The 24,933-nt window shown below is 47.9% G+C and overlaps 8 protein-coding genes across 8 annotated transcripts; 5 read left to right on the forward strand and 3 right to left on the reverse strand.

Moving 5' to 3' along the window:
- Positions 1-42: 42 nt before the first annotated feature.
- Positions 43-2,199, forward strand: FVEG_16088 (hypothetical protein; the record flags this gene model as incomplete). Its single annotated transcript, XM_018905329.1, has 1 exon — positions 43-2,199. One exon carries the CDS (start codon positions 43-45, stop codon positions 1,543-1,545), a length of 1,503 nt encoding a protein of 500 aa, XP_018753414.1. The 3' UTR covers positions 1,546-2,199.
- A 1,675-nt stretch (positions 2,200-3,874) lies between these two features.
- On the reverse strand, positions 3,875-4,756 carry FVEG_07396 (hypothetical protein; the record flags this gene model as incomplete). Its single annotated transcript, XM_018896033.1, has 1 exon — positions 3,875-4,756. The coding sequence occupies one exon, from the start codon at positions 4,754-4,756 to the stop codon at positions 3,875-3,877; it is 882 nt and encodes a 293-aa protein (XP_018753413.1).
- Positions 4,757-9,490: 4,734 nt separating this feature from the next.
- Positions 9,491-10,221, reverse strand: FVEG_16087 (hypothetical protein). Its single transcript, XM_018905328.1, has 2 exons — positions 9,826-10,221; positions 9,491-9,708 (listed from the first exon to the last, which is right to left on the reverse strand). Exons 1-2 carry the CDS (start codon positions 9,946-9,948, stop codon positions 9,517-9,519), a joined length of 315 nt encoding a protein of 104 aa, XP_018753412.1. The 5' UTR covers positions 9,949-10,221; the 3' UTR covers positions 9,491-9,516.
- Positions 10,222-11,859: 1,638 nt separating this feature from the next.
- Positions 11,860-13,580, forward strand: FVEG_07395 (hypothetical protein; the record flags this gene model as incomplete). The annotated part of the gene is made up of 3 exons (XM_018896032.1): positions 11,860-12,125; positions 12,176-12,442; positions 12,492-13,580. The coding sequence occupies 3 exons, from the start codon at positions 11,860-11,862 to the stop codon at positions 13,336-13,338; spliced, it is 1,380 nt and encodes a 459-aa protein (XP_018753411.1). The 3' UTR covers positions 13,339-13,580.
- Positions 13,581-14,971: 1,391 nt separating this feature from the next.
- FVEG_16086 (hypothetical protein) lies at positions 14,972-15,459 on the forward strand (the record flags this gene model as incomplete). Its single annotated transcript, XM_018905327.1, has 2 exons — positions 14,972-15,100; positions 15,160-15,459. The coding sequence occupies 2 exons, from the start codon at positions 14,972-14,974 to the stop codon at positions 15,457-15,459; spliced, it is 429 nt and encodes a 142-aa protein (XP_018753410.1).
- An 839-nt stretch (positions 15,460-16,298) lies between these two features.
- On the forward strand, positions 16,299-17,669 carry FVEG_16085 (hypothetical protein; the record flags this gene model as incomplete). Its single annotated transcript, XM_018905326.1, has 1 exon — positions 16,299-17,669. The coding sequence occupies one exon, from the start codon at positions 16,299-16,301 to the stop codon at positions 17,667-17,669; it is 1,371 nt and encodes a 456-aa protein (XP_018753409.1).
- Positions 17,670-18,156: 487 nt separating this feature from the next.
- On the reverse strand, positions 18,157-20,014 carry FVEG_07394 (hypothetical protein; the record flags this gene model as incomplete). Its single annotated transcript, XM_018896031.1, has 3 exons — positions 18,157-18,899; positions 18,948-19,447; positions 19,497-20,014. 3 exons carry the CDS (start codon positions 20,012-20,014, stop codon positions 18,157-18,159), a joined length of 1,761 nt encoding a protein of 586 aa, XP_018753408.1.
- Positions 20,015-22,465: 2,451 nt separating this feature from the next.
- Positions 22,466-24,824, forward strand: FVEG_07393 (MFS transporter, AGZA family, xanthine/uracil permease; the record flags this gene model as incomplete). Its single annotated transcript, XM_018896030.1, has 9 exons — positions 22,466-22,645; positions 22,702-22,791; positions 22,845-22,941; positions 23,006-23,099; positions 23,155-23,512; positions 23,559-23,668; positions 23,720-24,200; positions 24,253-24,377; positions 24,427-24,824. The coding sequence occupies 9 exons, from the start codon at positions 22,466-22,468 to the stop codon at positions 24,743-24,745; spliced, it is 1,854 nt and encodes a 617-aa protein (XP_018753407.1). The 3' UTR covers positions 24,746-24,824.
- Between the last annotated feature and the right edge of the window lie 109 nt (positions 24,825-24,933).

The raw sequence follows: 24,933 nt of genomic DNA on the forward strand, positions 1-24,933 counted from the left end.
AGCATCCAACTTGATCCACAAGGAGGAAATCGCAAGACTTCTATGACAACTCGTATAACCAACTGGATATCTGAATACGAGCGTGATCGCGCTCCGAAAGATCGCCTGGAATTGAGCACAAGCCTCGATCCTGTCCTGGAAACTACCAGGGGTAGCAGAAGTCATCGATCGAAAGGGTCTGCGCCTCCTGAGGATACTTTGGAGCTGCTCTGGGTCAAACTCAAAGATCAACGGGTCAAGTTGAACGATATCAAGAGTCAAATGGCCAAGAAGCGAAAAAGATTAAGAGAGTTGAGGAGACAGAGGGACGATGCAGACAATACATTTATGGGTGTCGTTCGGCCTATGCTGATTGCTCAACAAGGGCAGATAGTAACAGGACCCGCCACTCTGGAACGACATCTGGCAGAACTGCAGCGGCTGAGAACTGAATACCAAGCCTATGAAAACGATTACGAAGATCTTGAGATCACCTTGGACGAAGAGGAGGAAATTCTAAACAGGCTAGAGATTCGATTCTTTAGTTTGCTCGCGGTTGGTCAAGCCGTTCCTCTCGAACAGCCTGCTGAAGACGACAAAAAGCATGAGGAAGACAAGAATATTCCCAATGATCTTATGGGCATATCTCCGGATGGCCCATCCGAGGATCTGCATCCTAAGTATCTGGATCTCATGGCTGCGGTCGGTGACCTTGAGAACGCCAAGGAAGAACTTGACGAGCTACTATTTCTCAAGGAGCAGCATGAGGGAGAATTAAAGATGAAGGCAGCCGCGGGTATGGAGCTGAACGAGGCTGAGATCGAATTTTTCGACGAGTTCCCGCTGGAAGAGCAAGAAATGCGCAATAGTGTCGCCAGCCTGCAGCAACAAGCAACTGATCTCCGAAAGCTGTGTGAGGAAAAGGGAGTGATGCAGAAGCATTTGTCGTCACGCGTTGCTTATCTTCTCAATCCTGAAAATGGGTATGAGGACATAGAACTCGATGACGCTTCCGTAATCCTGCGCAGTCGGACAGATCTTGCACATTCCACATTCCCTGTTCTTCTGAGCCAGCCTGAACACGTTATGGCTGACGAATTTCCTCTCACACCGCGTGATGCACTCAAGGCAGCAGCAGCCCTACCGGTGACTGACCCGGTGAAACCAAGCCGCATGCAGCTCGCATCCAAAGAGTATTCCATCGATCGGCTCATGCTGGATCATGGTGAGGGTGGCAAGGGTGATTTTATTAATAGATGGCTTTTGCACCAGCTTAGGCTATCGTCAGTGAATGCGCTGCTTCTCCATACGACCTTCACCAAGAGTCGGGGACTCAAGATCCGTGATCTTGATCGCTGGCAGAGTGATGTACTGCACTATTGGTGGAACGACGAGGGCGCAGAACTACCAGCAGACATGATGCAGCTTGTAACAAGCGAACACTCGAATGACGGTTCAAGAATTGGAACGAACCAGCTCTCAAGGGCGGTGACCTATACCCCAGGTGTGTCGGGCGGTAGACAGAGTCTGTTGACCCCGAGTAGTGTCGCACACTCTACCTGGTGACGAGATTGCCAATGCTGTGAGGCTACTGCTATTTTTCTTTCTGTTATGTCCATCCTTTTGCTTCCCTCCTCTCCCTGCTTTTTCATTTGTGTCAAACCCGGTTTCGGCTTCTATTTGGCGGTCAGATGGTTATATATCTGCTTATCTTCAGGTTAAGGTCAGTTCCAGTCTGGTGCAAAACAGGACTAGGCAGAAACCTAGGTCAGCACGGTCTTCTTCAGTCTGTTTTTTCCTTCTTCTTCTTTCAGCGTGTTGTTAATGTTTGCGGTTTTTGGTTTGTTTCTGGCGTAAGAGATGTCATATACCCCATTCTTGTTGTTATTGGACTTTGAGAAAGGAGGTAATGTATCCAGATGTTTATACCCATGGGCTGGGATTATGGAAAGAGCATGTAGATTGGTTAAAGTTTTTGTTAAAAGGTGAAGATAATAAGGGATATTTGACTGGTTGGCGTAAGGTGTTTTGAGTAGTGGAGGCGAGTATCATTATTGTTTGCGTGGTGTATTATGTATGCGTGATGTTTCGATGGTTCGGGGTGTTGTTGATCTTTATAGAGAGAACCTACCTACCTACCGATTAGTGAGTGGAAAAGGCCTCTGAATTGTCACGAGAATGGCTCGAACCATTAGGTTCCGTTCCATTGTAATTCTTGTTCTTTTTCATACTGTAGCTTCCCCACCACGAATGAATAGTTCCCGCAAAGAGGCGGGTCCTGAAGCTCTAACGGTGGGCCCAAGGCCACGAGATGAGAGGGTTCGGGACGAGCCTCGCGGGGGGAGATCCAAATTTCTCCACTTTGACCGTCTAGCGACGGAAGAAAAGGAACTGCTCGTTTGTACTGATACTTGGACGCCATCCTAGCCCCTCTCAGTTCGCCCAAGTGAAGGTGGGGGGGAGTGTGCATCAAACGGCCGAGATGAGGAGGCATGTGACTACCTTGGGAACTACAGTACCTCCTCGTTTGTGATTTCGATTTCGATTTCGGTTTTCATTCTCTGGTTTGGTCTGTCTTGGTTGGCTTCGTCGTTTGGAAAATGGGTGTCATTTTCTTGCTGTCTCATTTGTCATGTTGTGCCACTGAAGCAAGTCTCATTTGTTTTTCTGGCTCATAGGTTTGTATGAGACCTTGGTTTGGTAAATTACAAAACTGTGTTAGACGCTCAGGATTGATCATCGAAAGCTCTATGTGTAGCTGAGGTGCTGAGACAAAGCGCCCGTGCAGTAGCAGCAAAACACAATTAATCTCCTCAAAGTGCACTGTACTTACTAGGTACTGTACTGTTTGTAGGTGTGCTAGAGATCCATGGATGACCAAGTGTTTTGACTAAAAATGATTCACCCATTTTAGCATTTTACCCCGTAAGGCTGGGGACGGGACGGGATGATGTGGGTTCGCTTGTAGATGTGCACATCTTGTTAATGAGAGTGAACGATCACGACATTTACAATGCAGGTCATCGCCTGAAGTACCGGTAGAGTCTGCTTATTCCTATCGATAGCTTATCAAGAAGAAACAGAAATCGAACCATACAATTCACTGTCAAGTAACAGCAGATAGCCCAGAGCAGACTCCATACCCCATATCAGCACAGTACAGGCAATCACCAGACTAACCATCAAACCACATGCAAAACATACTTCCCCACGTTTTCCAGGCCAGACCCTTCAAAAGCCGCTTCATACCGGTCTTCCACCGAGCCCTTCTCGTGGGGGATCATCCCTTCGAGCCGTCCCCGACGTCACACAGCAGTTACAAAGGCTGTAGTGCGATAATGCTCGGATTTCCAAGGTCAGAGGAGAACAGATCGTGATGTTTGTGCGGCTCTACTATACAGCTGAATGGGGGTGATTTGCACCACTTTGGGCATGACGTGCATGCTGGTGTTTTCACGAGGGGAAAGATCGGCTTGTTCAATTTGAGCTGATAGCCTGACGTCTAGAACAAAGTGGCCTCCATACCTTACTGCCGGTTCTGTGCCTTGGGGTGCCTCATGTTGGCGTTGAAGTCTATATCGATCTTGGGTTGGCCTAAGCCTCACACTATTTAGCGTCAAATATTGCATGCCTTGACTTTCCGAGGCGCTTTGATGTTGCTGATAAGCCATGATCTCCTTGAGAGGACCAGGAACTTGTTACTCAGTTGTATCCTACGTTGCGATGGTCACATCCGCACTGGGGCACTTGTCGCGATCGCAACACAGAAACTGGTATCTCATAGTTACTACCTTAGGTAGAGATGATTATTCTGGAGAAAGAGTTAGAGGTTCTAATCCTTTGTATCCTTCGATTATCCAGACTGGCCTAATTCTGTTCCAGCGAATACCTCTGATCACTCCCCTTGGGATACTCGTCTCATTACAGCATGTAGGTGAACAGAAATAGGTGCTTCCTCATGCGCTTCCAGTAAGCTTGGTCTTGAATCTGAGGTGACCGAAAACATAGGTTCCTCGTCATTAGGGTCTGACGTCTTGGGAGCCTCACTAGACTCAGCATCATCAGTAGGTGGCTGCTTGGCCCAGAACTTCCATTTGCTCTTTTTCTTCGGTACATCCTCAGCTTCAACAGGTGGTTGTTCTTCTATCTGTTCTTTCTTTTTGGATTTCCCGAGTCCTAAGCCTTGACTGATACGCCGCCAAGTCGTGCCATTATTCTTGGTTTTCTTGGTCAAGTTGTCACTTACAACCTTGGATTTGTCTGGCTGAGGCTCTAGAACTATGTCGGCTGGGTTTTCGGTATGCTTGGAAAATCGTAGACATCCTGTATCTGGGCTATTACCTCTTTCGTTACGCGGCGGTTGGCGATGCCGGACGTGAGCATGGCGACCACGGCGTCCACGATGAGAACGTCTGTAGCGGTCGCTTGGGCTGAACTGTTCTTCAGGGATCTTGAACTTTCCCTGCCGTCTTCGATTATAGCGCATGGCTTCCTCGTCTACTGATGGTGGCCTCGTCCCCCAGGAAGATTCTGGAGTGTGCACATGCGAGAATCGTGAATTATGGTCATCGATCGAGTCCTTGTCCAGCCCAATCGAGGAGTCAGAGTAAGGGGTCCATGGCAAAGAAGGACGGCTAGAGAGCGATGGATCACGAGATTGATCGGAAGAATAGGTGTTGCTTGGAAGAGTCGTGTGGTTATAGGTAATTAGAGGAATCCTAGGATTTTCTGCTGCCGTGGCTGTCGCGACGACTGTTCTTGATCCTACATCTTCCATGACTGAAAGATAGAATGATGAGAGGTAACAGCGGAGTGCAAATATTAAGATTCGTCCATCTGATTGTTGGAATGGTATTGAAGCCAGGAGTTGGGAGATAATGGATGGTTTGGCTTTAATAAGATCGTTTGCTTGAGAGAAGGAAGCCCCTAAGGTACTTATAATAGTAAGGGAATGTTTTACTGCCTTCTTACGTCTGTTTATTGGATACCGTGTCGGCGAAGGGCAGTGTTGGTAGGTACATTAGAGAGCCCCAAAAGCTCATTTACCTTAGGGATGGAAAGTGAGATTGGCGAGTGGGTGCTCTATCACGCTGAAGCAAACTGAGGCATGAGCAAAGTGCATCATGAGTTTCCTGTACACCTCAGATATCTATCCCAGCGCGCCAAAGCCGTCTTTGAAAAGGTTCCACGCAGTTGACCAACACTTCTTCGCCCGGCAGTGAAGTTTTCTAATGAACTCAGTATAGGAGACTCTGGCCCTGGACTAACAATACTAAATATTCAACTAAGACAGACTTTTCTCTCAATGCATATCTCGAATCAAACGATATATAAGTACCATTCACTTCGAGTTGCGGTAATGGCAAGGTCTATCATGACATTGCATCCCCTTAGATATTTGTGAATTGCTCATATCCCAAGACTTCGCGACCGTTTCCTCAGGGTAGCATGATTCTTCATAGACTGTACGAACGATGTGAAAGGGGATCGTTGGTTCCCATTGCCAATCCATGCATTCTACATCTTGTCCATCGATACCAACCTCTAAGGTAAACTCGAGCACGCGTGTATGTAGGATGCCAACACGATGGCAGAACTCTTGCACCTCAGCCGGGATGTCTTTACGCTTTTTGAAGATGGCGTTATGAAGCGCTATCAACGTGTTCCGGATAGAGTTGCAAACTTGGCCCTTCTGGGGGTTCTCAACGGTTGTTAATCTACTGGTCGGCATAAGATCGTCCTTTGGGTTCAATCAAGTACCTATGCAACTGTGACTTTAGCTTTTTCTTTGGTCTTGGCTTTCTGAATGTCTTATTGGCTTTGGCAGAAATCCTTGCCCGTCGTCTCTTGGACATGATTATCAAGGTTATATTAAATTGTCCTGAACACTGGTTACGATAGTAATTATGACGTGGGATGACTCTGCATTAAAAGAAAGCTATTTGCCCTTTCCAGGTATTTCTTTCTCTCTTTTCGTGTGGTGATTCGGATAAAGACTCATATTCTAAGCTGATCATCAGAGGCGGATGTAGGTGAGTCGGACTTCACATCACGAGTCACAAGAGATACAGGTCAGTTACAGCTGACTTCATTGACAGATATTTCCCCATCGATTTGCTTCATTGACGTTTCTTTCCCTGGTGGAGCCCATCCTAGGCTGGGTTCTTTGATGAACGAATGAGGTTATCTTGCCTGAATGCCGTTGTTTGTTGAGGCTTCATCCTCATTACATGAGAAATCATCAAGAACGAGATGTACACCCTAAGGTAACTAAGCAAATAGGAATTAAAATTCCATGGGTCTCGGTAATGTCAGGAATCGTCTGCGAAATACTGTAATTCATATCATTCCCAGGCGACTGCGGATGCATAGGGTAACTCTTCATTGTTGTATGTAGCAAACAGCGGCCCAGTACAACGGATTTCGTATCATGTTTTTACGTGTTTATTACTTCCAGAACACGCAAAATGGTCGGTAATTGTTATGACTATCGTCCCCATATCCAGCCTGTATTGCACTCCTTGTCTTGATTGAAACCCTTCAAGTGTCTGTATACCCAAACCTGTTACAAAACAACATCATTTTGCCACGGATTTCTACCATACCTCTGACTTAGGCCCGGAAGAGTAGTTTGTATTCATTGTCGTCTTCTCGTGTTACCGAGTTTCCTTCGCTGTTGCTTCGGCGTTTCTATTTTGAGGGCAAATTCACCATTCGACAGCGAATTACTGAAGAACAAGCGAGAAAGTAGAGACAAGTAACAGCCAAGGAAACTTTCTTCCCATTTGGGCTATCAATCCGCAGTCGTAACAACCCAGCCTCCTTCGATACGGAAGATGGCAGAAGGTCAAACGGTGAAGACCCTGGAGTCATCACGGGTGCATCGAAGCCGGCGCGGACTATGGGTTCTTATGACTAAAAAGAAGAGTTCAGGCTCGAGGGGTTTTCTGGGCAAACATGGAAGCGACTGTTTATAGCAGTATGCCTGTTCCGGGGACTCTGGTCATAGTTTCGGCGATGCCGTGATATTTGCGAAAGGATCTTGAAGTTTCTTGGAGAACCAGGGTGAGATCTGCCTTACTCGAAACCATGACGATATTCAGCAAGGTATTGGTTACATATCATGGTGATACATACACGAGCCAGAGGCTATCGAGCGGCTCAGTACTGATACTGTAGCATTGTCAATGACTCTTCCAAAGAGGCTTTGTCGCGAATCGATCTACGAGCATCACGAACCGGGAGCCACTGCGGACCTTGCCTAGGAAGGAAAGAGTTGGAGCTCGATGCAAGGAACATGATAGACAAATCGCGAAGGTGACAAAGTCCGATGCATCTGGAACGACTTTATCCATTTGGCTTAGCTGTGTGATGCGAACCGTCCACCCCGACATCCATGTGGCAGTGTTACCTGCCCTTGATGTGTCAAGCCGTCCATTCCATTGTGCTTACAATGACTTCGCTTCGCTGACCAGGGAACTACAGATGTACAAAACATCGTGTTTTGAGGGCTAGAGGGAGCGGGAGGCAACAGAGGGGATCCTGGTCAGGGAGAACATGATATCACGTATCGATAGATTCGACGAGAGGATTTAGAGAAGAAACAGAGTTTGAAGCATAATCTCGACAACAAGGATATGACCGGGGTCTTGATGCAACGTGGAGGCTAACTAGATCAGGTGCCTGGTTCTGAAGCTCCGGAACTTCTGGCTCGTGAGTCGAGTCTGGAACTTGTTCATCAGACAGCTTGGCGAGTCTCCTTGTTCAAAGAGTGCGATAACGGACATGTTAATATGGCGAAAGGAGGTGGAAAAGGGGTAAGCTCGGTGACTACAAATCATGGAACTGTGAAGGATTCGGAGGCCATCAACTATTGAATTGACCTGAGGCACAGGGGAAAAAACATACAAAAGAGCCTGCAAGAGTCTGCGCCTTACGAGGCGAGAAAGTCAATTGATGTTTACAGAAGAAGCTCCGACGCATGGCTTAGAAATGAGGCTATCGTTGGTGCATTTGTTTAGCCGGACCGGACAGGCTAATAACTTGGACAAAACGGAGGCTAGGCTAGCGGGAACGCGTGCCTTGTGGCATTAGTTTGACCGGTGTTGGTGCGTCAATGTTTGGAGACTAATTGGCTGCCTGACCACGGAGAGCTAGCGTTTCAGGGCAAAGAATTCGGTGCTCAGTTGCCAAAACGATGAATGAGCGGCAGTCAAAGAGGTCATAGCCAAGAAACCCCAGTTGCGCAAGATACCCCAGGTTTCGCCACCCCAGATTCTGGGGTTTGTTACGAGGAATCTGAGATTGTCGAACGAGTTTGGATTGCCATTACAGTCCCGCCAGAGTGGTCTGTGGTGTGATAAGATGTGATGTGATGCGGGGACGGTAAAAAGCAAATGCAATGGGCTAGATTAAGATGGACGCCAGTCCGGCGGGCGGGCGGGATAAATAAAAAGAATGGGCAAAGACGGGAGAAGCGTGTGTAGAATCTGGGGTCTTAAGGTTGATGCGACAAGGATTCGAGACTGTGCCGTCAGCTTGCGTCTGTGATGGCACGATACCACACACTTGTTGCTTAAGAGGAGAGGGTGCTATAAGAGGATCTAATCCCAAGTCTACTTGTAGTCTAGACCTCACGACACCATCTTGGCTGATATCAAAAACGTGGCATAATGATATAGCTCGCGGGTAACTTGATCCTTCAAGACAAATAGATTTTGAGGTGGCTTGGACACTCTAGGCACTACAACTGATACTGGGATAGCGGAAACAAGCAGACCGCTCTCATGCAAACGATGTGACACGATAGTCGACATGTTACCTAGTTACTGGCTACTGCAGCAGGCCTTGTCTCGCCTTGTTGCTCGCGTGGCATCTCTCATCGATCGTTTCCAAGCATGGGAATGATGCTCGTCCAACGCACGTGGTTTTAATCAACCGGCGCGAGCAAAAGGCTCTATCTACCGGATCACGGCAGAGGCGTTCAAAGGGGGGAAACAGAAACATTTGGCTGGACTCGAGTCATTGATTAATTAGTTAGACTGTAAAATACAGACGGAAGACGGAAAAGTGAGGCGTGCGGAAATAACGATTCTCAATATCTTCGGCTTCACGTGAAGGATACAGCTAATAAAGTGAGTTCATATGACACAAGACAAAGACGATATCTGCCATTGAGCTTGAGTGGCTTGGCAAGCGTCAGCCAAGCGGACTCGCTCACTAACAAGTTCCACCTGGCGGTCAGAGCGACAGCGACGTTGGACGACACAGGTAGACAGGACGAATCGAGAATAGGTTCCTCGGCATATACGGCTCGTTAGTCATTGTGATGAGCGTGTTAGCGGACGGTGAGTGCTCAGTGAGCTTTGATTCTGGAGACAGGACGGAAAAGAGGGCTTCTAGGATGTCCTCTCTCTTTTTTCCACGACTCGCGTTTTGGATTTGATGACCAATTCCTAAAGTGGATGGGCGGCTCTGTTTATTCTGGGACCCTCCCCCCCCCCCCCCCCCCCCCCTCCATCTACCGTTCCCCATACCTCACGTCTCTTTTGTCTGTTCTCCCCCAGATGCCAAGTAGACGTCTGACAGCAACCGAGTCCCCGTAAGGCCAAGCCAAGTCAAGCCAGTCGACGTAGCAGAACCCCCGCGTGCCAAGTGCAACGTCGACGCTGAAAAGGAGCTGGAGCTCACACGAGACATTGAGACAGTGAAGAATCCGGGGGAGGGTCTCTGGCGATGGGGATATCAGGATATACAGCGCCAAGACCAAGACAGAAGGAGAAAAGCATTTTAGCACATGCGAACAGACAGTGAATGAATAAGGCAATTGAAACAAAACCCACTGACAGCGATGATCTTTACTATCAAGTGCCTGGCGGCCATGTGCTCGGAGCATTTCATACATAGAGTTGACTCGATGTCAGCTGCAAATCCTTTGATAGGAGGGAGGCTTTGGCCCATGCCTTCCATGTCCTTCACGCATTAGCCCAGGGTTTCTTCTAAAAGGGGATGTTCAGGGGGGTTCTGTCTGTGCCGTGTGTGGTGAGTGAGTGAGCGTGAGCATCAAGGCAGCTAAAAGAAGGGCCGGCAAAGGGGGCGCCGTTCCTGAAACTACGACGGCAGATGAGTTGTCGCCTTCTGTTTTCGATCTGGCTTTTATTAATTGATTCAGAAAAATAGGTCAATGCTCATCTTGAATCCACTGCTGACCAACACAAATGTTGTGTTTTGCACTGATTGAGATGAGATGAGGTGAGTTGAATGCCCTATTTTCCAACAAATTTTGCACCAGTGAAGTTAGTGGGGTCTCTCCACAAACTGGACTAAACTCCACAATCCCTCTCCACTTGTGAAGATCTTGGGCTGGACGCCACCCTCTCGTCTCTCGTCTCTCTCTCACTCTCTTTCATTCACACTCACTTCTGGTCCAACAGATGACGGCCAACCAATTACCAATATCACTCACCACTCTCTAATCTTTGACGTGCGTGGATTTTAATTCCTCATGCCCGGGACATGCAAGCATGGTTCCATTATCATTTCTGGGGGATGTTCAGTCGATGCTGGGATGTTCTCAGTCTAAGCCAATGCACTATCATCACTTGACTTGATCAAAACAGAAGATCTCATTCTCACTCACCTCTTTCTTGTTTCTGTGATACCCTCTCTGTGCAGTCTTGACACAAGATGCTGTGCTATCATACCTCTTTAGGCGAGAACGCCGTGGCTTGAAACTTTGATCCTTCTCCCACGTTGTTGGCTTCAGGAGGCGTTGGGCAAATGTATGACTTGCTTACGTCTCTCTATCGGTATCAGCAACATGTCCGTTCTTCAAGGGTCTCCATATCTCTTTTGGCTCTTTTTCTTTTGCTGTAGGATCTAGTTACCACATCAGCAGCTGTGGAGCCCGCCGGTCTTACATACAGATTTCTCATCCTCATGCATTCCCTGGGACATGGATAAGACATCGACTTTAGGCTTGTCCTTCTTCAGCTCAAGGGCTACAGGGGATCCTCGTCGAGTTCATCACTCGTCTATTGTACCCTCCCACACCCCATGTCATAAGCATAAGCGCCAATATCACCACCGTCTGTGTCTGTGTCTGTGTCTGTCCTGCTCTGTCCGTGTTCCTCTTTGGGCATACGCATGCCATGCCATGCCATGCTTTGCCATGCCCTCGCCTCTCAGTCTCCCCGCGAGCCATATTACATACAGATCTACTCCCTCCCCCCTCCTTTACATGCTACCTAGCAGGTCTTTCCTTTGTGCCGGGTTCTTGGTTAGACTAATTATCACTTACTTCTTCTTTAACTACTTTTATCTTGCTTTCCCCCTCGCCCCCCGCCATCATCATCTTGCTCGCCCTCCTCTTTGTTAAGATTGTGTATGCAATAGTGATCTGCAGCAGTTTTCTTTATAAGCCCAATCATCCCCCCTTGGTCACTGCATAGTTTCCTCCTTGCTTGCCACGCTTTGGAATTGCACCTTTGTCCTGAATGTGCAATCATCGGTATTAGTGTTGGTTGCTATTAGACACAACCTACTGCGTACCTTAGCCTCGAACGCTTTGGGACTTAACCGTTGCGCATACCAACGCTCCTTCTATACCGAGGACACCCAACCAACCAGCCAACCAACCAACCAACCTTGGGCCGACAATAGAGCATTGGACTTTACTTTACTTGCGTCTCCCTCTTTTCATCCAACAACACCTCATCATAGATATCGAGTACCTAGACGCTGGAAGAATGGTGAACTATCGATAAAACCGACTCTCCATCCCCACCACGGCTCGACGACGAGAACCACCAATTGCTTGGTGATCACCACCAAGACCCAAGTTAACTACTGTCCATTCTCTTGAGTCTCGGTACTTTCATCATGTCTTCGGCCGAACATCTCTCAAACTCGCAGCTACGCGCTCTGAGCATCATTGAGCGGACATGCTCTGTCTTCTCATTGCTCGGCTCACTCTTCATTATCGCCACATTCTTGTCATCCAAGGCCTTTCATAAACCCATCAACCGACTGGTATTTTATGCTTCTTTTGGCAACATGATGACCAATGTCGGTACATTGATGTCAAGGTCATATATAGGCTCACCAAATTCTGTGGGCTGCCAATTCCAGGCATTCCTCATCCAGATGTACGCTCACTTACACCATACCGAAGCTCCCAGACACTAACTTGCGCTAGGTTCATGCCTGCCGATGCCTTCTGGACCCTATCCATGGCCATCAATGTGTACCTGACATTTTATTTCAAGTTCGATGCTCGAAGATTACGAAAGATGGAGATTCCTTATCTCATCGGATGTTATGGTATCCCTTTCGTCCCCGCCTTCGTATACATCTTCATCAAGAACAAGGAGGGACACCGAATGTATGGTAATGCCACACTGTGGTGCTGGGTGAGCATGGAATGGGATATCTGGCGCATCATAACCTTCTACGGACCTGTCTGGTAAGTAATTGTTCCTGTTCGACTTTGGAGTGGGCGCTGACCATCACAGGGTTGTCATTGCCATTACCTTTTTTATCTACATCCGTGCTGGTAGCACCATCTATCGCAAGCGACAGGAGCTTGATGATTTTAGTTCCACTGATCGAGATCTGACTTATGGGGCTGGAGATCATCTGGGAACAATTAAGACCACAGAGGTTTCAGTCACCACGGAGGTCGTTACTCCGAATGCGATTCATCTTCAGCCCATGGGGGGCCGCCGAGCACCCGACCCTAGTGACCCCAGCTCCAACGCATACTCAGTTCATATCTCGGCCCAACCTAGCTCTGGGGACGTTGGGGATGAAGTTCTTCCCATTGAAAGACAACAAACACGGGCGAGTGTTCAAGTTCCTGCACAGCAGCAGCAGCGATCAGGAGGCAACCCTGCTCGAAGGAGGAATAGAGAACTCAGCAATGCAGCATGGCAATACACAAAGTGTGCCCTGCTGTTCTTCACAGCCATCTTGATCACATGGGTCCCATCAAGCGCCAACCGTGTGTACTCAGTCTTCCACACCAAAAACTCATCTGTACCGCTTGAGTTCATGAGTGCTTTTGTGCTTCCTCTCCAAGGCTTTTGGAATGCCCTCATCTACATGGTTACATCTTGGAGTGCGTGCAAGAACTTGGCTACCGACCTACGTATGGGTCGAAGGCCAGATGTGACAGAACTCGTTGGCGGAATGGCACCAGAGGTCGGGGCCAATAACGCAAGAACAATGACCAGCCACCATCGACACAACCTCGGTCAGTTCCGACGATCGAATAAGTTCGAAACGGAAAGCATGACTGAACTGGCCAACGAGAGCCGGCCGACCTCAGACGATGAGCGAAGAGACAACGTGCGTGTATAACAATTCTAAGGGTCTGCTTGGAAACGATGCCGCAGATACCCTTTTTCTTTTGTTACTGTATATAATGAAGACACGACTTTGATGGTCAAGGCGTGCTCCAGACAGCTAGGGGGAGTTTGTTGGGAGACATTTGTTGGTTTAACCAGCGTCAAAAGGTGGAGGATAATGGATACCCCAGTATTATTACAAATAGTATTTAAATGCTGATCAAGGTCTGAGAGCCATTTACGTGCTTTTACCACAGATCGAATGTGTCTCCTTTGCCATCTTGTGATACAGCACTGTGTTTCAAAAACTAATATCTGCCACGCGAATATGAATCAACCTTATTTTAAGCTTGATAATCAGTTACTCAACACAGGTGGCTGGAGTGTGACTCCCTCATGTCAAGAGCGGAACACGAGGTAAGGGAGAGCTAGTTTAGCACCTTGCAAGGACAGGATGGCTTGATATCCATCTCTCGACGATGCATTCCCGGTCGTCCGGAGGAAGCACTGATAGGCTTGACCCGGAACACTCGCGCAATCATATTGACAGATGATGTGGAAGCTGGGGTTGGAAAGGACGATGGCGTCAAGGATGTGACATGGGGATTTGTCAACGTCCCTTTGATGTCGACAGTGGCTTGCCAAGGGTGGCCTATGGGAGAAACAAAACTCTTGATAGTAAATCGAGAAAGCCAAAATAGACTGGTCTAAAGGTTATCTATTATATCCTAACTTTACCAAAGTCATTTCATCACTTAGAAAAGTGATCCAAAGCTTTTCTACCTCCCCCAAGGGTGGGCTTGTTGTCTCGACTTATTAGCCATACTTTTGTTCTGTGATATATGTAGGTAGATCATTGGTGGGGGCATCGTATGATCTTGAAGGGTCAGGGATTGTGAAAAATGCGGGGGAAAAGGGGATGCATTTGTATTTGGCGCCTTGGTTGGATATGGGCTTTTCGGTGGTTTGCGGGGAAGATGAAGCCATCTACAGACTCGCCTGATGTGGCTTTTCAGGATCCAATTGGGTTCCAGACACTTTGAGGATATTTTTATTACATTGCGAAGAGAGTTCAAATGTCATGTGATTATTTAGCCTTCTTCATTAAGTCACAACTCAGAATGCCTTGAAAACACCGGTAATACTCGAGGATCAGCCACTGTCAGTTTTCTATCAAGGCGTGATATCGAAATTATGTTCGTACTCAGCTATAAAAGGGATCGGAGTCGTGGAAAGAAGTGAGGAGATATATGTTCGGTTTGCCTTATAAGAAGGTGCAAAACTGCCAATTCAATCTCGTCTCTCCCTGCACCAGATCAAGCTGCGTTACTGTGTCTGAGGCTTGGGAATTGTGACACAAGATGTCAACTCTCAGCATCTCACCAAGGAAATCCCATTGTTTTTTATCTCAGTATGCCTTGGCTATGTTCGCTCGTCGAGGCTGTGAGTATGTACATCTGATTGGTGGTTGGTTGGTGGTTCGCCCAACCAAGTAGGCATTCTCAGAGCCTGATTTCCGATTGTCTTTTTCCCGAACTGAGATTACCTTGATTCTTGCATGTCGACTTCTTCTGTTTCTCTGTGAAGATCGCGAATCCGAATCTAGACAAGTTATCTTTGCGAACAAACACAATTTACCACTTACCATGGAGGTTCTTGGTGCCGTAGCCAGCTCCATCGCCGTTGTGCAGGCGTTGGCAGCTGGGAAGCATGCCATCTCTATTTTTCGAGAGATTCCGGATATTCAAAAAGACTTTGACTATCTGATGAAGGAGGTTGGCCCCTAACTTGCTGACAACCTTTCCTGTGGTCTGGACTAACATCCGGTTCTTAGTTGGAGATGATCAAATCTATGGCCCAAGCTGTCTCGAGAATGGCTCCTGCCGAAATGGAACAAGTACTCATCAACACTGCGGCTCGAAACCTTAATGGGATCACCGCAGAACTCGAAGCGTTATTACGTATATGTTCTCGCGAGAGTGGTCCAGAGGGGAACAAGATGAGCAAGACAAAGAAGAGAAAGTGGCTTGTAGAGAAAAGCGACATCAAGAAGCTCCAGCAGAGGATGAATCAAGCCAAGGAAACCCTTCACTTTGCTCTGAACTCGTCGCGGGCATTCAACGATATTTGGTGAGTATACCAACCACATATAGAATCTGACTATGGCCCTCGGTCTTGACAGGTGAACAGGTTTCAGGCAGAAATGAGACAGATGATGATAAATATGTATGCGATGCATATAATCTCTTCAGGTTCTCCGCAACTACCAGAAGTCATAGAGAGTCCAGCACCAGTTCAACAACTTCAGGATGGCCACACACCAGAGTCAGATGCAGTGGTTATCGACGATGGCCATGACAGCAATCTAGAGCACATAAATGACTCTGTGCAGATAAATTCTGTAATACCAAATCAGAGAATAGTATCTGGTTCGGTATGCCGGTGCCGATGTCACTTCTCTGACAGTCAATACCGAAGCTCTGGTTGGATGCACTCACTCCTTGGATCCTGGCTCGTGCGTTGTAAGAGCTCATCTAGAAAGGATTGTTCGTTTCCAGGATGTTACTGTACAGGAATTACGGCCTTGAAGATAGAGTACCAAGTTCCGAGATGGTTTCTCATCAGGACATTCAAGATTTGTGCGTCTTATAGCAGCCTCTCTGGGTTGACATTCGCCCTGCGCCCCTTTAGATCGATCGAAGGCGACTCTATGGTGTGGGACGACCAAGAAGGCTCAAGCCAAGTAATTAGGAGATCAGTGGCTGAATATGGCATTTACCCTCATGACACGGATATTTGTGGCATGGGACTCATAGAAGTTGGTCGAATCCCTATCACCATGCAGTTGTCTATGTGCTCACTAACATGAATAGTATGCTCTTGATCAGCAACTTTACTCCGCTTTAGAGGTTCTTCTAGATATATGGAAGAACATCCTGACAGAGGTTGGGTTACCCGGGTCAGTCTTTCATCATGTCGGTTGTCGAGGTTGATTATCTGAACAATAATAGACGTGCTGCGATTGCTGCCACCATATCACTACGATACCATAAACTCGACGATAAACAAACTTATCTTGTTCAAAAAGTCCTTGGTCTTTGTCGGGATGTTTCTGAAGTGACAACGACCAAGGTTCACGAGGCGATCTTGCAACGCACGGATCTGCAAGAAGCATTACAAGAGCAACCTTGGGCTATCAACACGATTGACGACGCTGGCGACTCTCCTCTTCTTCTTGCGACTGGTCTAAATCAAGTCAAGTCCATGGAAGTTCTCATTTCAGCAGGAGCTGATGTTAATCAACGATCGTACACGGGATTGACTGCTCTCATGTTCGCAGCCTACGCAGAAAACGTCGAGTCTGTAAAGATGCTGCTCAAGTCCAGATCTAACGTTAATTTGTGCGATGAGGAAGGCGTAACAGCATTGCATCACGCCTCGATGAAAGCCAACCCCGAGGTCATCAGGCTTTTGCTCGCGGCAGGAGCATCTGTAAAGCAGCGAAATAATATTGGTGGCACGCCACTTCATTATCTGGCCGATTCTGAAAAGATCAGACATCAAGACATCGAAGCAACAATTGAGATGCTGCTCGTGGCAGGATCTGACCTTGAGGCACGAAGCATTCAAGGGGATACCACTTTCCTTCGATCAATTCGATGCGATAAGCTGGAAATCACCAGAGGCTTGGTAAATGCAGGTTGCTCTGTCAATGCTTCTGACTGCGAGTCTCGAAACGTGCTGCATCTTGCCGCCAGACACGCTTCACTGGAACTACTTGATTATATTTCTGACTTGGACCTATCTGGCATTGACCCATATCAACAAGACTCATTTGGCGAAACACCCTTTGATGAACTCGTCAGGGTCTCTCATATTACTGACGAATGGGACTTGGAAAATTGTCGTAGGCCAAGTCTTGTTGAGCAAGAAGCCTTTATGGACCTGTATCAAGGCGTCCGAGATCAAGCCCTACAGAATGATATTCAGAATCTTGAGCGATTACTCGGCACGTTGCAAGAGCAGGACATTGCAGTCTCGCAAGAATATCTAGCCATGTTGGTCGAAACAGAGAAACGGCGGGAGCGTGAAAATCTGGTTGCTTGGTATCGAGCTGTCGACAAGCGAATCGAGCACGCGGAATGGGAATTGGCAACAGAAGATATAGAAGATCATCTACTAGACTTGCAAGAAGAACTCGCAACCTCAGTTTGGGAGATCCCATCGAGATACGGATACTTATGGGAACTTGATGATGGGGAATCAGTCAGTGAAGAGGGATCTGAATTCTCGGATAATTCTGACCGACGGGTCGAATATGAGGATAATGGCCACGCAGCCTAAGAAGGCAAAGAGTGACATCGTCGTGTATAAAGGCAAATATTCAGACAAAAGATCACAAGAGCCAATGTCAAAATGTTACAAGATTCACCGATACCGGCCCAAATTGAAGCAAGCAGGACTTTCGAACTACGAAACACGGTCAAGGTTATAAGATACTAGTTCAGCTAAGTCGCATTTAACAGAGGATGCCATGAATTCTATCTCGAAATGTTTCTGCCATTCGTCTAATCATACAATTCCCTTGCATGTAAATCATGTCACAGCTGCTCACTGGCTAATCTCAAAATAAAAACTTGCTTCTATCTCTCTGAACATTTCCGACCATATACCTATCCTCGCCCTATAATCTCTTCTTTCCATAATGTGGCATCTTCCTCTAAAACGGGCCCTTGACCCTGATTCTTTTCTTTTACAGATGAGGCATGAAAGAAGGAAAACTGCAGTGCAAAAACACAAATCAGCAACGTCTTTCATCTTCCCTGGATCTCTAGTGCTCCAAGTTCTCGAGGTCTTCTACCTCTTCTGGAATATCCTCTTGACCTTGCTTCACGCCATCTATCATGTGATATTCCCAAACTGTGCCCAGCTGGAGACATTCGTTGACGCAGCCTTCGTCTTCCCACCACCATTTATCGCCAGTGACGAAACTACCCCAGACTTCCATCCAAAGCAGACGACCGATTATGCTACGGACTTCTGCTTTCACTTCTCTCTCAGAAGGGATTCTGTCTATGAAAGGGTCGCTGTCGTCGGCTTGGCTCCGAATACTGGCTGATACAGCGTAGAACTTTGAGGTTGTGAGAGTGCTTCCTTGACCGCGCAGCCCAGCATCACCCATCCATTCTGGGAACAGCCTGCTTGGGTTCGTGCACTTGAAATGTCGCTCGAGGTTGATCAGTAAATGCTCTTGAAGCCATGCTCGCATGCGATGTCCGAGTGTACTTGCGCAGGGTAACGGGTCGATGAGAGTGAGTTGCAGGGAACCGCCGACTCGAAGGCGGTTGCTGATGTTCTTGAGAACCCCTGGTATCTCGGGCGAAGAGCACACAGCGGGTAAAGAGAGCGAGTATACGATGGTGAATGAGTGCTGGTCAATCGGGAGTGTAGAGGGAGTCATGGACGGGACCAATACCGGGTGAATGTCCGGAAGCTCTTTATTTTGGAAGGCCGCTGTTGTCAAAGTGTATACTTCCCTGGTTGAGTGAAGAGCTGCAATATATGTGGCCGTGACTAATGTTGTTAGCATTACGCGACTATGGTAGTCACTGATTCACTCACTCTCAGACTCGTAGAGAGCCAGTACCCCAAGATTGTCAGACGTATTCGTGACTACGCAAGCAACACCAGCACTATCCCTCGCCTCAATGTCCAGGTGGTGCAGGACAGAAAGCATCCATCGCTTCAGCTCAATGTTCAACTCTCCATGGAGCTTCTCGTCGGTAACGGTCCAGATCTCCTTGATACGCGCAAGAATCATGCTGGGGCTCGAAGCCGCCATAACCTTGACTTGATCCTTTACGCTCTCAAAGTTTGTGCACGGGTTCACTCGAACCGTCTCTTCTGCATCAACGGTCATCTCAGCATCTTCCTGATTCTCAAGCATTCGCGCCTCTTCTGCTTTTCGGTCGATGTATGCCCATTCTTCGGGGGGACGCCATGAGTCGGGATCGTTGGGTCGGAAGTTGATCACGATGGGAGCTTTCGGTTCTTTGGAGAGACTGAGACTTGGTACGAGACTGTTGGGTGATTCTGGCTGGAGTATTGGAACAGGGAAGTTTCTACAAGAAGGTTAGTGGTGTTCTCCCTCTCTTTGAGTGATCAAGTTACCTATCTCCCATGGAACCAGTCGGCGTAGGAGGGTGATCGCCTTCTAACTCAGAGCAGCCGTACACCTCTGAACACAGGTCTGAGTTCTCCAAGTCGGATGGTCGAGGCTGCGAGACTTCGTTGCGCTTAACAACGTGTGAGCACGACGCATCAGTGGAAACAGGAGTGTTCGCTCTGTGTGCTCGCTCTGCTCCGAGGGAAACATTCGACAAGTTTGCCATAAGTGCCGAGCGATGGTAGCTCCCCGAGTTTGAGCGTGAGGAGTGGTGACTTGGAGTCAAAAGACCCGATGGAGTCTTTTCTTTGCCCTTTGCATTTTTGCCATTTCGAGGTCGAAGAAAGCCGAAGCGAGATTCTGTAGAGGATCGAGTGCTTGTGACGGAGATTGAGCGGCTGAGAATTGAGTTCTCCTGTTCCTTTTCCCTCTCCTTGTTTTTCAGTTCGCGCTTTATTTCCTTTTTGGCACGATGCTCGCCGACGAGCTCGCGGTCGGGATCGACCCAGATGACGTCGAACATTGTATCTGGTGCTCTATGGTTTTATATTGGTTGTTGCGGTTTATTCTCAAGGTGGGTGATTTTTTGTTGTTTATGAGATCGGAGCAAGCAGTGGGTAGGTCCAGTGAATAAATGTATCTATTCTAGGTGAAAGAATGGTTTACGAAGTAGACTTCGCATAAGCTTCAAGGGGTTCGGAAACAAAAACCTTGCCTTTATCTTCTATCTCTTGATACCTTAGCGAAGGAGGTGGTGTTGTTAGATAAATGTGTGTGTGTCTTCGGAGGAGTGGGGTTGGAGGCTGCGAGAAGTTGAGGCGTGAAGGTAAACGAAAGGTCGAGAACTTCAGAGAAGAGTTACTAGCCTCGAATATATAAAGTCCAAAAAATGGTGTTAAGAGTGTCGAAACTGTTGTTAAGTATCAAGTGAAGCGTGCGGTTGACAGTTGCTGAGCACCCGTGTGTCAGTGTCAGGTGCACCAAGCGATTGCGAGTGTCAAACGAGAATGTCGGTCCCAGTTCAGAGGAAAAAGAGCCAGTGGTTATAGAAGTAGTAATGACGTGAGAGTTTGTTCAATTACTGTAAGGAGTAATTCCGGGGTCACGAAGGGTCACTTATACGCGTTTGGTAGACAGGACGATGATTAGGTGGGAGATCAAGTGTTGGGATGATCAACTCAAGGTTTACTCATGTCACTGGTTCATTGGCCTGAAATAGCTCCAGGAATATTCCTACTGCAGTTGATCACTGTGTATTTTGGGGCGGATGTATGACAGCAGAAGTTGAGACGAGTTGATATATGCAGCCAGGTGTCATTGAGGGCCTCGCAGCCTGGTAAGAATGTCAGCATCAAGTCATGCGGGCAATGCTAATCGTCCCTGATCAAGAGGATCATATTCTCTGCATGTATGTGATTGATATACAGGATGTTGACTGGTTTCACAAAAAGACCACATGACTTTCAGCCAGCTCTCTGTCTAAGTGAAAGGGGGCGACTTTCAGTGTATTAGATATCAACCAATGGTCAGTAACATTGTTAGGCATTAACTTAGGATAAAGAACTTACTTCACGATATGGTGATAAACATGTCTTTCCTTGTGTTCTTTCATGCTCGGATGTGATTATCGAGCGTAAACACATGAGTGCCCGTCCCCCTTCCGTCGAATAGTTCTCGGCCTGCATCCCACGTCGATAGAACACCAGCAAGAACCAGTTCTTTTCGGCTACAGACATACCGGGCATTGTCCTACATCTGTATCAGCCAACCACGTCTTTTGTCACCATTCACACCCGACGCCTTCTCGCTTCGCGAACGTCGGCGAGCTGCATGTGGTGGGACGAACACCTGGTCTGTACAACACTCAACCCGTGTCCTTAGGGGTCGGTACCAGGAACTCAGTGGTGGAAACGGATCCTCCTGGGTCATTATCTCATTGAAGAATACCCTTTGCTGGTGAATTCAGGGGTAGGATATGTGTGGTAGGTGAATCAACTCGGACTGTTGGCCATGTTCAGGTATCCAATGGCTCCTGTCGAGATGGATTTGATCTCGTCTGTATCTTAGTTATCAGTTCAGTATAAATATACATCATCATGAGTCAAACTCCTTTCTTAATCACTGTTCATCCCAGACTTGCCAATAACGAGGCCCGTCTGCCAGCATGTTCACTATCACAACGCCTCAAACGCATCACCTTGACAATAAGCTCGGACAAAGAGCCAATACCCAAATGCTAGGTCCATCCCTCGAACCAAGGTAACGAATATTACACAGACGGGCCGTGGAAACAATGCCCTCCTCTTTGACCAAGGCAAACATTCTCAACGCTGTGTACACATAAAAGTACCCAAAACCACCCACAGCCTTATAGATATTGTTCACTTTCGTTCTTGTTCATTCTGGGCTTATGCTGTGTCTGTCTGTACGTGTGCGTGCGTGTGCGTGCATGTGCGTGTGTGTGTGTGCATCTTGCGCAACTCGCAACTTGGACTCGAACTTCGAGTCTTGTGATGCATACCCGTTAATTCGGTAACAAGAGTTGACGAGAGAGAACTTATCTTATCGCGTTCGAGGTGTAGATACCGACTGACGTCGAGGTTGTTGGCTGTGCAGTGCGAGACGACTGCCAGTGTCTGCCGGTTGCAGTTCTGCTCCTGTGCTTCGACCTCTCTTGACACCAGAAACTAAGAGCCTCTGTTTGCTTTTCTCTGATATAATCCAATCTTCTGCTTCTTCAACTTTGCCCCAAGACAGAATCTCTCTTCCTCATTTCTTCTGGTGTCACCTCCTCCTCTTCACAGCGTTTATCGACGCCACCACCAACCTCACTCTCTCCCTCTCTTTCTTGCATTTCTTCCTCACATTGTCACACACTTAATCAGTCCCCTCTATTCCTTTTATCTTCCAATTCTCCTCCACCCCATCTTCGCGTTTTCAAAGCAAACACCGCAAAACGCACATTGACTTCAAGATGGAACCCTTTCAAGGACAGCAAGGCGTCACGCCTCCTCCAAACCAAGAAGATGTCGACATTACTCAACCCCTTGGCCGCTCTCGATACTTTGGTCTTCGTGACTTCTTTGATCGTGTTGACCACTATGTCACCACTTCGGCCTTTGGGTACTTCTTCACCCTCAGTGGGACTGGACACGTAAGATGCGCTCTCTCTGTCTTTGTTGGGAATTGTCTAAGCTGATGATTCTGTAGCCTCAAGAGATTGCTGGAGCGACCTTCTTTCGAGAAGTTCGCGCTGGCATCACAACCTTTGCGACTATGGCATATATAATCGCCGTCAACGTATGAGTTCTAGATCCTCTTTTGCCGGAGTTCAGTTGGCTGACGATAGATAGGCTGCTCTGCTCGCTCAGTCTGGTGGCACTTGTGTATGTGACTTGACGGATAGACATGCTTGTGACAAGATTGATTCTTATGTTGCCTGCAAAGAAGGTGAGTCAAGATGTCTTGATAGATTTCCAACATCATGGGGAGATATATGCTGACTGTACAATAGACATTCGACGAGATATCGTCACTGCTACAGCTGCAGTCTCCGGCCTCGCAAGCTTCATGTTCGGTTTCCTTACCAACCTCCCTGTTGCCCTTGCGTAAGTCTCTCGCCTTCTCACACTGTGATATGATGCTGATGATGGTTCCCAATAGCCCCGGTATGGGCCTCAACGCGTACTTCACCTTCCAAGTTGTCGGATACAACGGAAGCGGCCCCATCTCTTACCGTCTCGCACTTACAGCTGTCTTCGTCGAAGGCCTTATCTTCATCTTGCTTGCTCTCACGGGCATGCGTCAGTGGCTCGTTAAGCTTATCCCTTCTACCATCAAGACTGCCACAGGCGTTGGTATCGGCCTCTTCCTTACTGAAATCGGTCTCTCGTACTCTGCCGGTATTGGTGCTATCACCGGCGGTGGAAAGGCTACTCCTCTTGCCCTTGGAGGCTGTCCCCAGGAACTGCTTGATGAGGTGACTGGCATGTGTACAGGAGGGCAGATGTCGAGTCCCAAGGTAAGTTGGCTGACCTCCGTCAAGATTCATGTGCTTATTCAGGTAGTTATGGGTTGCTGTCTTTTGCGGCGGTATTGTCACTGCCTTTCTTATGGCGTTCCGCGTCAAGTACGCCCTCATCCTTGGCATTGCTCTCGTTTCTGTCCTATCATGGCCGTATGTTCTCCCCCTTCATCCTCCAGCATCCACTAACATTCTTCCTCACAGTCGCAACACGCCCATCACATACTTTCCACACACTGACGAGGGGGACTCCCGTTTCGACTTCTTCAGTCAAGTTGTTATGTGGCACCCAATCGAAAGGACTCTTAACGAGCTCGACTGGTCCTTTGGTGGTTCAGCATCTCAATTCGCCCTCGCTCTCTTCACTTTCCTTTACGTCGACATCATCGATGCTACCGCTACTCTCTACTCCATGGTTCGCTTTTGTGGTGTTGTGAACCCTCGCGACGGTGACTTTCCTCGCTCGACTCTTGCATATTGCACTGATGCTTTCTTCATCTCTGTCGGTGCTCTGTTGGGCAGTTCACCTGTTACCGCTTTCATCGAGAGTGGCGCTGGCATCGCTGAAGGTGGAAGAACTGGGTTGACTGCCATGACCACTGGACTATGCTTCACCGCTGCTGTGTTCTTTGCGCCCATCTTTGCCTCCGTACCACCTTGGGCAACTGGTTGCACTCTGATTCTGGTAGCTTGTATTCCTTCGTTAGATATCGGATCACAGCTAACATGATGTGTAGGTCGGCTGCATGATGATCCGACAAATCACACAAATCAACTGGCGATATATCGGCGACGTCCTGCCCTCTTTCGTCGTCATGACCTTCATCCCTTTCAGCTACAGTGTAGCCTATGGTCTCATCGCGTAAGTGTCCCATCTCTTCCTTTATATACCTACTAATGTAAGCCCTTAGTGGTGTTTTCGTCTACGCAGTCCTCAACGGCCTTGTCGGCCTTGTTGTCTGGGTTACACGTGGCTATGTTGAGCCTCGCGAGTACGATCTCAAAGAGTACTGGACCTGGAAGGGTTCAGGCCGCGCTCCCTGGTTCATTCGCGCCATTCGCCACGGTCGAAACATTGGCCAGGAGAGTGATGAAGACCAGCCAGGTGATTCTGGTCATGCCATGAGAGATCTTAACTACGACAATCGTCGTGAGAACAGCAGCTCCAGAACTGCTTCCAGCGGCAAAGACGATCAGCCCATGTCGCCCAATGAACGATGGGAGCGTTGACTGCAAAGCGAACAGCTTTGACACATGACACTTTCTATTCTCTGTATCGATCGATCAATTTCTGAGAGCTGGTGCCTCATTTTGGAATTGTGGGACAATGTTTGCTTCTAGATGATGACAGTGGAAAAGGTCAGTATCGCCCTCAGAGCAGTATATAGTAGCCTGGGCAGCCTAGCATTGACGATACC

The sequence above is a fragment of the Fusarium verticillioides genome, chromosome 8 (genome assembly GCF_000149555.1).
Source record: "Fusarium verticillioides 7600 chromosome 8, whole genome shotgun sequence".
NCBI classification, from domain to species: domain Eukaryota; kingdom Fungi; phylum Ascomycota; class Sordariomycetes; order Hypocreales; family Nectriaceae; genus Fusarium; species Fusarium verticillioides.

Bases quoted from the DNA above. Each gene is read 5' to 3' on its own strand.
- FVEG_16087 (XM_018905328.1), bottom strand. From the start codon at position 9,948: ATGGAAGGCATGGGCCAAAGCCTCCCTCCTATCAAAGGATTTGCAGCT. The intron at 9,709-9,825 runs GTCAGTGGGTTT...CCCCATCGCCAG, and splicing joins TGATAGTAAAGATCATCGCT to AGACCCTCCCCCGGATTCTT.